Raw genomic sequence first — 16,193 nt, 5'->3', positions numbered from 1 at the left:
CTGGGGGCTTTCCCCTATCTGTGGGTTTCTAAGCTCCAGGCAAAGTGGTGGTGGGGGGGGGGGGTAGGGTGGGGGGAGTTGAGGGGGCCACCTCCATTCTGGGGAATTTATATTTGAACTGAGGCTCCAGCCTCAATGCCCAGGAACGTTTTTTATTACAATCGCTTAGGAAGTAAAAGCCTTGTCTCCCTCCCTGTTCTCTGCCTCCTGTCCCTGTCCCTGTCCCTCTCCACTCTCGTCCATCCTCAGTCCTGATCCTGCCTTCCCTGCCCCTCCAGGGGCCCTGAGTGCCTGGGTTTCTCATACCCCACAGGGTTGCAGCAGGGGAGGGAGGGACATTATATGATGAACCAAAAATTCCATGTTGGGGGGGTGGGGGGCAGAGGAGGGGGAGGGGTGCCGCCCATAGGCCACAAATCTCTACAAGTGCCTGCTATCCCTCTCCCACTCCTCCCCCCTCATTCCAGCACTGGTCCAACCCCTTCACCCCCAGCTGCTCCTAGGACTAGCCCATAGGCAGGCGGGTGGGGGGGGGGGTGGGAAGGGGGGTGCCCTGAAACCAAACTGGAAGCCCCCTCTGCCTCCTAGCTGGGGCCCCTGGGGTGGGGGTCTGTGGTCAAGCCTTATTCTGTATTGGGGACAGTGGGTGGGTGGGGGGGGGGAAGGGAAGTTGGGGGGCTGCTGGAGAATGTATTCAAAACAATAAAACTTTGGACCTTTGGATGTGGTGATCTGTCCTGGGTGTTGGGTACAACAACTAAAAGGTCACACACAGCCTTTGTTTGATTCTGAAAGACAGGAACCTAGATTGGCTCTCCAGCGTATCTATGGCCAGAAGGTCTAACCCTATCCGAATGGGTCAAATTGAGGCCTGGAAAATGATCTGACCTCAGGGGCATATAACCCCCAGGACCTGATGATAAACGTCTCAGGCATACCCTTGCCCTCTGACAGCTCCCCTATTCTGTGGGGATCCGCTTATCCTTGGAAGCGCTTTAGATTCCACCACCCTGTCGTCCTTGCTTTTCTGATCACCTGAAATGCCTTTCCTTTCTGGTTCTGTGTGTTCCCCGGTCGGTGTCCCCACGGCCTGGAAGGGGACTTTGGCAACAGGCCTGCAACAACTCTCGAAATGCAGACCTTGCAAGGTACGTCAGCGGTCTCTGTCAAAGCAAGGGAACATCCCCTGCCAGCGAGTTAAGGGACAGGCTTAATCCTGGTTGTTACTGATCGACAACGTGCTATGTACCAGGTACCTAATACCTAGTTAGCTGCAGTGCTTTATTTCTAACACCCAGCAATGTGGGGGCAAGCAGTTCAGTTAAATGACTTGCCCAAGGCCCTAACCCCAGCCAGGACTTTAAATGAGGTCTGTTTCTGAAGCCTGTGTGCTTTCAACAACTCCTTTTCCTCAGGCCAGGACAGTTGGATCTAGACAAAGGTTTCAATCATAGGATCTGAAAGGTGAGCTCCTAAAGCTAGAAGTTCAGGCTGGAGAGCTTGATTCAGGGATGAAAGAGCCAGGAGAAGGAATCCAAGCTGAAAGGGTCCTTAGAGACTGCCCAACCCCTACAGTGCAGGTGAGGTGCCTGAGGCCCAGAGAGAGGAAGGAGTTTCCCCAAGGCCACACAGCTAAGAAATGAGGTGGGAATTGAGGGCTCAGGCCTGTTGGACTGGCTTCATGGAGAAACCCCACCCTGTGCAACTCTGAGGGGGAAGGAACTGGCAACTCTTATCTACTCAGGCTTCACCCTCATTTCCTGCCAGCCTGGGGTGGGTGGTCCCAGATGATGTCGATTGGCAGTGAAGAGAAGATCCAGGGCTGGGGTACTGGCAGGAAACCCAGGCTCCCTTGGCAGCCTGCGGGCAACTGCTCCCTCTCCTGGGTGATGTAAGTCACTCCCTGGGGTGGGGGCCACTGGGCTATTTCTGGAAGTTGGGATGAGGCATGTCTCCTGGCAACATAGATGCAACTGAGTTGCTGGTGGTGGTGGTGTGATGGAGAAAGGGGGGTGTTATCACTGCGGGGAGGGGGGGAAGGACCCAGACGAGTGTCTCAGTTCGATTTCAGTGCCTTCAGAACACCTCTAACCAGGTCCAATATGGATTAAGAAGTGCTCGGCTTTAGAACTGCTCTCTAGGTCAGACTTGTTGCCCCCAGTTCTGACCTAGTGGGGTGTCACAGGTGGAATTTAGTTTTGTAAACTCCAGCAGCTCCGCCAGTCTTTAATGACCCACCCAAATCTAGAAATCTATTCCATTTCTGCAAGACCACACCCTCGATGTCTTCCACATCCCAGTAGAAAGCCCTTTGTCGATCTCACAATTTTTCATCAATTAATTCATCCTTCAGAGACTCTCTTCAAGCCTATAATCCCCAGACCCCCGCCCCGCCCCCCCGTCCCCCCCCCCCCCCCCCCCGCCGCCCCAGGCGCCCGATTCTCCTTCCTGGTGCTTCTTAAACATTGCTCACCCCTTCGGGTCCCTCAGTCTGGAGTAGTTTCTTGGCATCCCACAGACCTTTTAAAGACACCTCAAGTCCCCTATGACTTCTCCACTGGTCCCCAGTAAGACCCCTTCACTTCACAGACTCCCCTGGACACCTCCGGACACCACAGGCCCCTCACAGACACAGACAATCTGCCCTAGCACCCCTCAACAAACGTTCTCACCCCTGTAAACATCTTGTTAAAATTCCCTCAGACGGTCGCCCTCAGACTCCCACCGACCCCAATCCCCTCCTGTCGGTTGCCCACGCGCCGTCCACTGCGCATGTCGCATTAATTCTGGCCGTTAAGTAACCGCCGCCATCCCGCCCCGCTCCGCTGTCCTTTTGGGCCTTGTTGGCCCAGTGTAGGATTTCCCAGGCTTGGGGCTTGCTTGATTCAGATTTTTGCTTTTCATTTTTCGAGCTGCCGTCAGAGGGCGGCAACCACCATTTGGCTGAAAAACTACGACTCCCAGACCCTGAACTGTTCGTAATGCAGTTGCATTCATTGAAAAGGGAGCGGAAGTCTGTCCGCGCTTTGCCTTCTGGTTAATGTAGTCCGAGAAGGCCTGAGCGATACTGTCTGTCTGCTCTGTGTCCGCTGAGAACTGCAGTTAGATCGAGTGGATGAAAGTTTCTTCAGGCTTTAGAAAGGGCAGGACAGTTAGTATGAACACTGGCTCAGATTAAAGTGAAGGTCTACAGACTCCATTTCCCATTATTCTACGAGGCAGGAGGGCTGAAAATGATTTCATTCTAGTTCCAAGTATTTCCGGGACACACACACACACACACACACACACACACACACACACACCCTCACACGAACTCCGTTTCCCAGCGTCCTTTGGGGATAGAGTCCTCCCGGGTATTTATTAGTCGATAAATAGGGCGACATAGTCCGTGCACAAAACTTGAGGCTACCCCTAACAGTCGGCTTCCTTGATTCCTTGATTTGGGCCCTCCTGGATCCTGTAAACTTGGGAAGTGGGAGAACGCAAAAGGCTGAAAGAGGGTTCAAATCAGAAGTTCTTTTTTCACCTCTTTTAATTCTCCTCTCAGCCTCTTGGTGCAACCCACGTTGGTAGAAAAAGCTAGATTGTATCTGAAGGCTATTGTTCTGAGAGACCACTAGGAACTTTGTTTCCCAAGTCGTTTGCGGGGGATTTGCCTCCCTGATTAGTGGAAACTTGGAATTTGGAATGTTTGGGCTCCCATTTTCCCGCAGCCCCTGATAGACTTGGTCACTTTCTTGGGACCTGGGGGAGGGGAAGGAGGCGTTGAACACTCTACAGTCTCCCGGGGGGATTGATGTCTTTCACCTTCGGCTCTCGCTTTCCCAAAAGTACCGGCTGGACTCCACTTCCCAGCAAGCCTCTGCAGTCTCATCTCACAAAGGGTCAGGATCCTGACTGGACTATTCCCCAGCATGCTTCGGGTTCCTCGTAGATCCCTCCCGCTCAGTCAAACGGGGAGGCCGCCTTGAACTTCATTTCCCAGAAGACACAAAGTTCACTGTAGCAACTACTCTGAAGCCTTGGTGTTGACTACATTTCCCGGTAGGGACTGCGGCATAGCGTAGGAGATGCAGAGGAACGCCGTACCTATTTTATTTCCTAGCCTATCTCCATAATTGCAGTGTCCACTTGGGGCTTAGGTAGTACCTGGGACTCCATTTCCCGGCGTGCTTTGGAAGTCGCGTTACACCTGCAATGCGGTGAGGGCGTGGCGACGACTCCATTTCCCGGCTTGCTTCACGGTCCGGTATCTGCGGATGCACCGGCGCAGACTCTATTTCCCACCGTGCACTTGGCACGGATCGGCATACACGGCCAATAGACTAAATAAGCGTCTGGACTCCATTTCCCGGCGTGCATCGGCCTACAAAGCTCACTGAAAGAGTGGCTGCGACTACATTTTTGAAGCACATTTAGGGCTCACAGTTGCTGCAATGGAGTGAGTGTGCGACTCTGACTCCGCTTCCCAATGTGCTTCAGAGTCCGCAGTCGACACAGTTGGCTGACTTCTTGCCCAGGACTCTTTCCTGACGTGCAGCGCGATCCGTCATCCCCCGCGGTGGGCTCTAAGGCCTTTGCAGACTCCATTTCCCGGCGTGCCTCGCGGCTCTCTGTGCGGACCGAGGGCGGCGACGGCGGCGCGTAGGGCAGGCGGACTGCATCTCCCGACGTGCCCCGCGGCGGGCGCTGGGCCGGAGCCGGAGCCCGAGCGGCGCGGCCTGGAAGAGGCCAGAGCCCGGGGGAGGCGGCGGCGGCGGCGGCGGCGGCGGCGGGGGCAGCCCGGGCAGCCCGAGCCCCGTGGCCTGGGCCTGCGCTCGGCGCCATGAGCGGCGGCGGGCCTTCAGGAGGCGGCCCTGGGGGCTCGGGCCGGGCGCGGACCAGCTCGTTCGCGGAGCCAGGCGGCGGAGGCGGTGGTGGCGGCGGCGGCCCCGGGGGCTCGGCCTCCGGTCCGGGCGGCAGCGGCGGTGGGAAGGCGTCAGTCGGAGCCATGGGTGGGGGCGTGGGGGCCTCGAGCTCCGGGGGTGGCCCCAGCGGCAGCGGCGGAGGAGGCAGCGGCGGCCCCGGTGCGGGCACTAGCTTCCCGCCGCCCGGAGTGAAGCTGGGCCGTGAGTATTAGCGGCGTCCGTGGAGGGTGGAGATCAAGGTTCCCGAAGCCCTTCAAACGTCGATCAGCTTCTTCCATATGCCCAGATAGGAGGTCCAGCTCCCTGTGCTTCCAAAGATGGGATTTGAGCGCTCCCCTTCCCAGAGAAAGGGATTTGAGGGGTTACCATCAATTGGAGTTTAGGACTGGATATTAGGATTAGATTAGTGGTCCTCAAGGAAACAGGGGTCGCAGGTCTCTGTTCTTCTAGTACTGAGATGTTGGGTCCCTGAGCCTTAAAAACAGGAATCTGATGTTGCCATCCATTAGACAACAGGATCAGGAGTCATCCTCGCTTGCAAATGGGGCTAAAGGGGTATTGTTCCCAAAAAGAAGATCACCGTCACCCCAAAAAGGGGATCGAATTTGCTCTCCTTTAGACGATGGGGATTTGGAGTGAATATCACATAGGAATGGATTTGAGGTTACTGTGTCCCCGGAAGGATAGGGCCAGGGCTTCCCAAACTGGTACCCAGGCAGTCTTTCCTTTTAAATGCAAGACCTGTTACCATCATTTGTCCATAACAGATAGAACTGTACCCCCAATGGTGGAAATTAATAGTTGGTGCTTCTTAGAAATGAGGACAGACTGGGAATCAGTATACCCTGCCAAACAAGTCCATAGGCACTGTTCTTCCAAAAACTTGGCTTGGGGTGCCTGGCTGGTTCAGTTTGTAGAGTATGCGATTCTTGTTCTTGGTGTCATGGATTCGAGCCCCACGTTGGGGGTAGAATTTACTTAAAAACAAAACAGAACAAAAAAAACTTGCTCGGTAAGTCTCCTTCCACAAAAAATGGAACAGTGTCAGGGAGGGTCACAGTTCCCCATTGAATATGGATCTAAGGTTCTACCCTTATCATTGTTCTGAGGTATGGTGTCACTAGCTCTGGAAGAATAGCCACATAGGATCATCTTCCTCCAAAAGAAGGTGTCAGTGCCCCTCAAAACAAACTTGGTTCATCAGTGACCCCTTTTCTTTGGGAAATTGATGAAAAGTTCACCAAAGAAAAGAGGTCACTATTCCCTAAGAATGCCACAAAACTTTGCTGCTGTTCAGAGAATGGAATTGGAAATTACAGCTTTCCTTCAAAGGACTGAGGCTGGGATGGCCCCTTGTTAATGGAGGCCAGGTTCATCAGTCTCAAGACTTAGTACTTGTCCATTGGGGACCACCCAAATACAGGAAGGGGTCTGGAACTCTGGACCACACAGATGAGGAGGCCAGGTCAGCGCCTTTTCTAACTCCAGAGTAGTTGGGGAAGGGCTTATTGTGAAAGTCATGACCTTGTCACTCATACCTGGAGGAGTCCTTTCTGCCACTAAAAAATAGTGGTGGTTATCAGCTCTAGCAAGGAGGACTTAGTGGTCACTGTCCCTCAAGCTGTGAGAAAGGCTAGTGCTTTCCTAAAGTAGAAGTGCCTCGGGGTCACTGCTCTGGTAAGTGGGAGAGGTTAGGTCAGGCTTTTCCCAGTCAGGAGTGGGGCCAGCAGGCAGGAAGCTCAGAGTGGATACAGTCATCATCTGAGAGTATGAGGATGCCCTCAGACCAAGCGGGACCAGTGATTTGCTGCTCACTAGAGGTAGAAATTCTGGGTTATCAATCCTTGAACAGCAAGAAGTTTAAGTGTCAGTGTCTTCCCACCCAGAGAAGCAGCAGGATTTAGGGTTCCCTGAAGGGAAGAGGAGAAAGGGCACCCAGAGGCATCCAGCAGCCACCTTTGCTCAAAGACAGAGAAGAGACAAAGGCCCCCAGTGAGCATCCTATAGAGATTCGCCTCCCTCCCCACGGCCCTGTGATCGGGTGGTGGCAAGAGGGGGAAGGTCAGTGGATGTGTGTCCCCTTTGTTCCCCAGGTGACAGCGGGAAGGTGACCACAGTGGTAGCGACTCTAGGCCAAGGCCCAGAGCGATCCCAGGAGGTGGCTTACACAGACATCAAAGTGATTGGCAATGGCTCGTTTGGGGTCGTGTACCAGGCACGGCTGGCTGAGACCAGGGAACTGGTGGCCATCAAGAAGGTTCTCCAGGACAAGAGGTTCAAGGTAGCTTGGGGCAAATGGGGACAAGGAGGTGTGACCAGGCATAATGGGTGAGAGCACCCTAGTGAGGGTGCTGGATTTGGGTTTTCACGGGATCTGAACACGAGCCAGAAGAGAAAGGAGTGGAAAAGTGTGTGGAAGATGGGAGTGTGGGTTCCAAGAGAGACCAGAGCTGATGTTGGGCTTTTGCTCTGGGTGAAGTGCTTTGTTAGGCGAGTTGTTATTTAATTCACATGAAGGTTCTCTGAGGGTGGACACTGGTGTCTTATCCTCATTCTAAGACCGAGACTCAGATAAGAGAATTGACTTGAGAGCAAGACTAGCCTCTGGCTTGTCTGATTCCGAAGCCTTCCACCTTACCCGCTAAGTTACGCTTCTGCCCAGAGGAGAAAGGAAGCTGGTAGAGGGTGATGAGTGTGTTTGTGAAGGTCGTGCTTTGACCCAGGTGCTTGGCAAGCGCAGGATGAAATCCAGACTGTACTCTGCTCACCAAACCATGTGCCTTGGTGTGGGCATCTGTCCCCCTGGGGACAGATGTGCCCTATAACCTAGTGGAGGTCCAGGGAACCAAAAGGAGATGGAAGAGGTAGAAGTCGAGGGACAGTTGGTGTTGCAAGGACTGGCATTTTGGAGCTCAGGCTGGCCTGGATATAAACGAACTGAGCCTAGGCTGGGAGCGAACCAGGTCAGGGACTGGGTCTTGGCAGTGAGAACCCTTGGGCAGGAGGAGCTCCAGGGTGTGGGCCAGAATTTGATTAGCGTTGAGTCCCAGAAGTGCGAGGGATCTGAGGGTGGGAATTCTGAGGCCAGAACTCAGGGGAACAGAGAATAGGGAAGAGACTGAGGCTCTTGGAAGATGGAAGTCTGGAGTCTGGGACTTAAGATCCAAGTCAGGGTTCAAGGGCCCAGATGCCTCCAGGGGAGGCAATAGAGAGGAGTGGGGACCAGGGTGAACTGGGTGGCCGGTACTTGTCTGTTGGCACTCGGGCCTTGTGTGGCCATATCATCTGATTTTTCAAGACAGCCAGGAAAAGTGGATTCATACATGAAGACCCCTGATTTTCAAATGTTAGCAACGCATTGGGAATTTTTGAACAGTGGGCTGAAGAAAGCTGATCTGTAGGTTGGGTTTAGTCCATAGGCCTTCAGCTTGTGGGGGAGGGAAATGGGTAGTGGTAAGGAATTAGGGTCTGTGCTAGAGGGGTCCTGGAGCTGGGACGCAAGGAGTAGCCACCTGGCTCTGTTGGCAGGAGTAGAGGAGCAGGGCTGTGGTGAGGGGTGCCAGGGAGGGGAGGCGGGGAGAGTCGGCCATTGTCTGAGGCACTTTCCTTTTGCTCCCAAGAACCGAGAGCTGCAGATTATGCGTAAGCTGGACCACTGCAATATTGTGAGGCTGAGATACTTTTTCTACTCCAGTGGGGAGAAGGTGAGGCCTTGCCCATGCGGGGGAGTCTTCCACCTTGACTCCACCCGTGTTCCTGCCTGCCTTTCTCGTGACTGCCAGTCCTTCCCCCGTTATCCCCCACAAGCCTCCCCCCCCCCCCCCCCCCCGCTCTTTCCTCACAGTGCCTCACACCTCTCCTTTGCTCTCTGCAGAAAGACGAGCTTTATCTAAATCTGGTGCTGGAATACGTGCCCGAGACAGTGTACCGGGTGGCCCGCCATTTCACCAAGGCCAAGTTGACCATCCCTATCATCTATGTCAAGGTGGGCAGGCGGGCAGGCTGCTGGGACCCAGGCCTACAAAGCCAGGGGCTCTGGATCCTCCTGCCTTCTGTGGGTTCCTTCTTCCTCCCAACTTTATGTTGGTCTCTGCAGGCTGTGTGTTCCCTGCCCTTGACTCCATAACCACCATAGACAGAGCTTGCCAAATGCAGGGCAAGCCAACCTGAGGCCTGACCGAATCAGGGAGGCAGGCTGACTGGGGTCTGGGGAAGACTGCACGGTACCTGCTCGGGTCCACCCTGGGAGCCCAGTGGCACCAGTATTGTTGGTGGAGTTAGAATCGGGGTGGGGACCGAGAATGTGAAGGGAGAGATGCTGAAGTCAGAGTCCTGGCCTGCAAAGCCTTGGCAGAGGGGAGTGGGAAGGAGGCAGGGTTGGAGGAAGGTTGCTGTCCACAGAACCTGGGTTCATTCCCCAGGGCCTGGTGCTGTGCCCTGGGTGTTAGTCTCTTTCAGGAGGTGTTTGAATGAATGGGCGAATGAATGAATGAATAAATGAGCCTAGGGATGATGTGGAGAACAGAGGCCGGAGCAGCTTTCTTTCTTTTTTATTTTTTAATTATTTTTTTAATGTTTATGTATTTTTGAGAGAGAGAGAGAGAGAGAGAGAGACAGAGTGTGAGCCAGGGAGGGGCAGAGAGAGAGGGAGACACAGAATCCGAAGTAGGCTCAGGCTCTGAGCTGTCAGCACAGAGCCTGACGCGGGGCTTGAACCCACGAACTGTGAGATCATAACCTGAGCCGAAGTCAGACGCTTAACCGACTGAGCCACCCAGGCACCCCCGGAGCAGCCTTCTGCACTGGGAGGAGGTGGGTGGGTTCAGGTTGGCTGAAGATCCTCCTGCTAGCTTTAAGAACGCTGGGCCTCGGTGAGCTACAGAGCTCTATCAGGGGTTGGTGCTGGGGGACTGCGCCTCCCAGGAGGGGAGTCCTCTGGTTTGGTGAATCCCTACTGTGGCTACCTGTGTGCTGAACCCAATGCAGTTCCAGAGACCTAACTGACTGAGACCCAGGCTTTGTTCCTGAAGAGCTCTCAGTTTAGTGGAGTAGACAGCTGTCGTTACAAAGAACTATAAAACTACTAGCAACTGCCATAGTAGAAGGAACACAGGGAATTCTGGAAACAGGAGGCCCCCGGCCCTGCCTGCTTTGGGGGTGAGAAGGATCAAGGAAGGCTTCTGGGAGATCATTAGGTGCAGGGTGAGGAAGCGGCATCTCTAGCCAAGGGCAGTGGGAATGGAGGAGGGGGGCCCAGGAAGCCGGCCTGAGCAGTTGCTATGTGCTGGGCACTGGCCTGAGTCCTGGGGGACACAGCAGCGATGAACACACAAAGATCCCTGCTCTCTTGGCACTTACGTTCTAGCCAGTGGGAGGGAGAGTGGCAGGAAAATCCAGCTGGAGGGAGGCGAGCCCGTGGGTGGTTTTGACTGGCAGCTGAAGGAAGCCGAGCCCTTCCTATAGCCAGTGGTTTTGGAGCTGAGTGACTGGCTCCCGCAAGGCCTTCCTTGTGTGTGTGTGTGTGTGTGTGTGTGTGTGTGTGTGTGTGTGTGTGTGTGTATGTGTATCAGGCTTTTGCTGAGGTGTGTGACTGAGGCAGTATTCTCAAGGTGCGGGGCAGTGCCAGCCCTGAGGGGGTCTGTCTCAAATGCCCCATCCCGAACTTACTGAATCAGAAACTGGGAGGGGGCCCCAGAGGTCCCTGTTTTAACAAGCCTTCTAAGTGGGCCTGGTGCAGAGTAAGGTTTGAGGACCCAGGGGCAGTGGAAGAGTTTATGAGTCAACTGGAGAGGTGCTTGGGAGGGCTCTTGAGGCCAAGAGGGTGGAGCGCTGGCAAGTTCCGTGGGCAGCCCTAGGCCACAGTTGTGCTGTCCCTTGCCTGTCCCAGGTGTATATGTACCAGCTCTTCCGGAGCTTGGCTTACATCCACTCCCAGGGCGTGTGTCACCGCGACATCAAGCCCCAGAACCTGCTGGTGGACCCTGACACTGCTGTCCTCAAGCTCTGCGATTTTGGCAGGTGGGTCTGACCTGGGGTGCGCTGGGTGGCCAAAGGGGCGAGGAGGGACCCCAACCCTGGCCTTGTGTTTACTCCCACCCATCTCTTCCCACAGCGCAAAGCAGTTGGTCCGGGGGGAGCCCAACGTCTCCTACATCTGCTCTCGCTACTACCGGGCCCCGGAGCTGATCTTCGGAGCCACTGATTACACCTCGTCCATTGGTCAGACTTCCCGGAGGGTGGGGGTGGGCAACGGCAGTCATGGCAGTTTTTGAGTTCTTTCTGTGTGCTGTCTGCCAAGCTCGGCGATAAAAGCTTAATGTGTGTTCTTTCATCCAGTCCTCACAAACTTTGGAGGGCGATGCTGCCGTATGCTTGGTTCACAGATGAGCAGTCTGAGGCTGAGAGCGGGGAGGCCGCCTGCCTGCATTCGCACTGCTGGGGTTGGGCAGGGCTGGGCTTTGAAAGCTGACCTGACTCCAGAGTCCATGCGGGCTCTGGAGCCTCCCAGTCAGCCCTCTTTTCTCGCCTTGGGGGGGAGGGGCTGACAGTGACCTTGGGGGAATCAGTGGCTCTCTACCGCGAGGGTGTGACTTGCTCACAGGGCCTCGTGTCTTTCCCCATTGGTGGGGATGGCAGCACTACCTTCCAGGCAAGAGGCGGGGGCATGAAAGGGTTTGGAGAGAACATTCATCAGCAGTGTGGAGAAACTGAATGGTCCTTAGGTGTGAACTTGTGCCTTGGGGGTCAAGTACAGACCAGGGAGGGGGGCAAGACTCCCAGGTTGCAGCTGTTCCTGTGGGCAGGATAAAGGCTAGGCCTGGAAATTAAGGCTTTATCTTCCCGAGGCCCGAAGAACACAGATGCCTGTTCTAGGTATGTTGGGCCATCCGGAGGCCAGAGGTAGAGAAGGGGCTTACTGGGGTCACCGAGGGGAGAGAGGCAATTAAGGCTGGAAACACTTAGATTGGAGAGTGCAGCACAGTCAGTCAGACCTGGAGGTTCAACATCAGGCTCCGGCGTTCCTAAACCGTAGGACCTTGAGCAGGGTGCTGCTTCTCATGGCTGAGAAAATGGGCTCCTGGCACCCTTGGGGTGACTGTGGGGGGGGATCGAAGCACTGTGAGGAGATGGGTGGAGGAGCCCTGACCCTCCCCCATTCCCCCTTCAGATGTGTGGTCAGCTGGCTGCGTGCTGGCTGAGCTCCTCCTGGGCCAGCCCATCTTCCCCGGGGACAGTGGGGTAGACCAGCTGGTGGAGATCATCAAGGTGAGGGCACGGCACAGTGTGGGGGGGGTGGTGGGCTAAGGGAGAGGGGCTTTGGCTCAGACCCCTCCTTTTCTCTGCAGGTGCTGGGAACACCAACCCGGGAACAGATCCGAGAGATGAACCCCAACTACACGGAGTTCAAGTTTCCCCAGATTAAAGCTCACCCCTGGACAAAGGTGGGGAAGGGCTAGGGGCTCAGGCAGCATGGCTGAGGTCCCCTTTGGAGGCCAGCTGGCCTGGGGACCTGGCTATAGAGTCAGGGCTTGGGAGTGGGTTAGTAACTCATCCCATTTCCAATTTTATGGCATCTCCCATACTCGAGAAGGTGAGGATCGACGGTAAGTTCGACAGTGCCATTTTTCTGGTGGGGAAACAGGCTCCCAGCAGGGCCCGTCCAGTGATGGGACCTGGGGGAGCTGCTCACCCGAAAGAAGGTGACTGCCCCTCAGTGGTGGTGCCTCAGTTAGAAAGTGGGTGTGCGGGACTTAGTCACGTTTGCTGCAGGCCCCATAGCAGCACGATGCTGGCTGACCCAGTGCTGGGGCATTTCACCCTGGTGACTTCTGTCCCCTCCCGCTAAGGTGTTCAAATCTCGAACGCCGCCGGAGGCCATCGCGCTCTGCTCTAGCCTGCTGGAGTACACGCCGTCCTCAAGGCTGTCCCCTCTGGAAGCCTGCGCCCACAGCTTCTTTGATGAACTGCGATGTCACGGAACCCAGCTTCCCAACAACCGCCCGCTTCCCCCCCTCTTCAATTTCAGTCCTGGCGGTGAGGGCACAGCCTGGGATCTGGGGAACCGGAGGGGCAGGCAGAGGATGTGGAGGAGTGCTTGGTGTTACAGACAGGAGTGGGGCGCTGAGGGTGGGCTACAGGAAGGGCCTGGGGGCTCAGGAGATGCCTCCAAGACAGGAGACTTGACCCTGCTTAACCCATGCCCTGTGATCACCTGTGCGAGGCTCCCTCTGGTTTTTCACTTAAAGCATTCAGTGGCTACACCCTTGCCAAGAGCTGGGTCCCTACCTGGTGCCCCCTTCTAACCCTGACCCTGTCTCCCAGTGCCCTGCCTCCTGACTGGGCATGTCCATTCCTGTCCCTAGAACTCTCCATCCAACCATCTCTCAACGCCATTCTCATCCCTCCTCACTTGAGGTCCCCAGCGGGCACTGCCACCCTCACTCCATCCTCACAAGGTAAGTCAGGGGCCATCTGTGGCAGATGAAAGCCTTTCTCAGCCTGGGAGGCGGGCCTGTTCCCACAGCCCTAGAGTTTCCTGCACATGTGTGGAAACTGTTGACACTTTGATCGTATACGCCTTGATGGTCACCTTTGTAGGCTATTATCATCTATATCTGTGTTTAAGTGCTAACTGGAAAGCCAAAGACAAACGTTTGGCTTGCACACACAAACAAAAAGTTAAATTTGTTGTCCACGTTTAAAAATTGAGGCCACTGCATGTACAAATTCAGATTTCCTGTCTCTCTTGGGGAAGAAAATCCGACTGGGCAGTGCGGGCCTGCCTTTCCTCGGGGCGGTGCTGTCAGCTGGGGCCAAGTTCCAGCTGCCCTCTTTTATGTGGGGCCTGGTTCTCTGGAGTCCGTCCATGACCAACCTGGCCCTTTGGCATTTGAACATGCAACCCTGGACCCAAAGTGGCAGCTATCTGTTTCTGATGTAGCATCCCCCACCGAGTTCCTGCTCTTGGAGGGATGGAGGTCTGCAAGGCAAAGGGTAACTGTCTGCTTCTTCCTCTCCCTCAGCTTTAAGTGAGGCTCAGACCGGCTCGGAATGGCAGTCGACCGACGCCACAGCTCCCCTCACTAACTCTTCCTGAGGGCCCCACCAACTACCCTTCCATCTGGGAGCCTCCAGTGGGGCTGGGAAGGGGGACCATAGCCCATCAAGCTCCTGACCTGGCTGGGCCCCTAGACTAGAGGGCAGAGGTAAATGAGTCCCTGTCCCTACCTCCAGTCCCTCCCTCACCAGCCTCACCCTATGGTGGGCTTTTTAAGAGGATTTTAACTGGTTGTGGGGAGGGAAGAGAAGGAAGGACAGGGGGTTGGAGGCATGAGGACCTCCTGCCCCCTCGGCCCCCTCCCCTCCTCCCAGGCCTACACTCCTCCAACCCCCTTCCCCTCCTGTGTCCCTTGTAAATAGAACCAGACCATCCCGTCTACTCCTCCTCCCTTCCCTGCTCCTCCTTCCCCCTCGGGTGTAAATAGATTGTTATAATTTTTTTCTTAAAGAAAACGTCGATTCACACCGTCCAACCTGGCCCGTCCCCCTTCTACAGCTGTCCCTCCTCCTGTCCTCTGCCCCTAAGGTCTCCTCCCTCCTCTCCCAACCCTGGAGGGCTGGGGGTGGGTGGGTGGGGGAGCTCCTGATGTCTTAGTTTCCACAGTAAGGTTTGCCTGTGTACAGACCTCCGTTCAATAAATTATTGGCATGAAAACCTGCTTCCTGTCTGGCTGCCTTGTTTCCACAGAGGTGAGGGTGATGCCTGAGGGGCTGTTCTGGGACAGGACCTCTCAGGCAGGGGAACAGGGCTGAGTGAACCCACCGCGCTGGGCTGTTGGAGGCTTGAGTCCCGGCCCTGCCTCACAGGCCCAGCTTTCCTGTGCCTCAGCTCCCCTCTGCACATGTGACAAACTGAGTCTGGCTTATCCACTGCAGAGGCCTGGTGGGAGCCTGCCTCATGGACCCAGCACTGATCTGGAGGGAAGCAGGCACTGTCATCCCCAGGCGACAGTTGAGAGAATGGGATCAGAGGTCAAGGCCACAGAGTGGAAGTGGCGGAGTCGAGACTTTGAACAAATGGCTCTATGTCTCATAGCCTAAGCTACATGCTGTTTCACAGGGACACTGAATGATGAGGGGTCACTCAGGCCAAAACAGCCTAGATGTAGACCCTTAGTGGGCACAGACAGGGGCAGAGTAGCTGTCCTCAAGCCCTAACAGATCTCCAAGCTTTCGTTTCTGTTTTAAAGAGGGCACATAGCCGGCCCATACCTAGGGATGCTGGGAAGCGACAAGCCTGGGAAGGTTGGCACAGAGAACTTGGTTTCTTTCCCTCCTCCCCTTCCATGAAAACATGGTGGGGCCACGGGCAGAGGGAAATGGCCACTCCTCCATGTGGTGCCAATGATATGTGAGGGCAGGAGGCCTCAAAAGTGGAAGGAGGAGCAACTGATCCGTCCTCCACTGGACTTCACTTGTGAAGAAAAAAAGGAAGTTTTTTTTTTTCTTGGTTACTGTGTAATCTCTACGCCCACCGGCGAGCTTGAACTTACGACCCTGAGATCAAGAGTTGCGTGCTCTACCGACTGAGCCCCAAAAGGGAAGGGGTTTTGAACATGTCCCAAAGAGTTCAGGGACTGTTCCTGTGGCACCTGAACTCTCCAGTTTGGGCCAGCCCCACGGGCACCTGTAAACTATTCAGAACAATCCTTGGCCTTTCCTGCTCAAGACCCTCTGGATATCACCTTGTTTGTAAGATAAATGCATCTAGCAAGGAGACCACAGCAGGACAGAAGGGCTGGTCCGGGCAAGGGGCACTCCCGGGGCCCCCCTACCTCCCTACGGCTCACATCTGTTCAGCCGTGAGGTCAGTGAGGATGTGCCTCACCCTCCTCCCACTCCCATGGCCTCGGCCCTGGTCTGGCCCATCCTTTCCCCTTAGACCATCTTCAGCCAACCCCCTGCCCCACCTTGATGCCGGGGAGCCCTAAGGCCCACTTTTGACCGTCCCCGCTACCCCAACTTAGTCTGACTTTCACAGCCTTCCCAGGTCCAGGCCTCCCCACCTGAGCACTTTGGTCTGTAGAGGCCTGGTGGGAGCCTGCCCCAGGAACCGGCCATAAATCATCCATTCCTGTTTAGGGAGGGAAGGACTGCCACTCTAGGTAGACTTCAAAAAGGTTGGGGATCCCTTCTTGTTCCTAAGGCCTCTGGTCTTTCAAGGCCTCACCAAACCCCAACTGCTCGGTGACACTGGCTCACCTCTCCTCCAGATGTAGCAAA

At 55.4% G+C, this 16,193-nt stretch overlaps 1 protein-coding gene across 1 annotated transcript; it reads left to right on the top strand.

Annotated features, from left to right (window-relative positions):
• The first annotated feature begins 4,780 nt into the window (after positions 1-4,780).
• Positions 4,781-14,629, top strand: GSK3A (glycogen synthase kinase 3 alpha). The gene is made up of 11 exons (XM_007086648.3): positions 4,781-5,111; positions 7,004-7,191; positions 8,531-8,614; positions 8,785-8,895; positions 10,798-10,928; positions 11,023-11,129; positions 12,079-12,176; positions 12,257-12,352; positions 12,758-12,944; positions 13,274-13,366; positions 13,934-14,629. The coding sequence occupies exons 1-11, from the start codon at positions 4,829-4,831 to the stop codon at positions 14,005-14,007; spliced, it is 1,452 nt and encodes a 483-aa protein (XP_007086710.2). The 5' UTR covers positions 4,781-4,828; the 3' UTR covers positions 14,008-14,629.
• The last annotated feature ends 1,564 nt before the right edge of the window (positions 14,630-16,193 follow it).

Source organism: Panthera tigris, chromosome E2 (assembly GCF_018350195.1).
Source record: "Panthera tigris isolate Pti1 chromosome E2, P.tigris_Pti1_mat1.1, whole genome shotgun sequence".
NCBI lineage: Eukaryota > Metazoa > Chordata > Mammalia > Carnivora > Felidae > Panthera > Panthera tigris.
Note: the sequence above shows the minus strand (reverse complement) of the source record. Positions and strands in the feature narration are given on the sequence as shown.

Coding starts and splice junctions, on each gene's coding strand:
- GSK3A (XM_007086648.3), top strand. CDS start 4,829: ATGAGCGGCGGCGGGCCTTCAGGAGGCGGCCCTGGGGGCTCGGGCCGG. Junction 10,929..11,022: donor AAGCTCTGCGATTTTGGCAG/GTGGGTCTGACC, acceptor CTCTTCCCACAG/CGCAAAGCAGTTGGTCCGGG. Junction 12,945..13,273: donor CTTCAATTTCAGTCCTGGCG/GTGAGGGCACAG, acceptor TCCTGTCCCTAG/AACTCTCCATCCAACCATCT.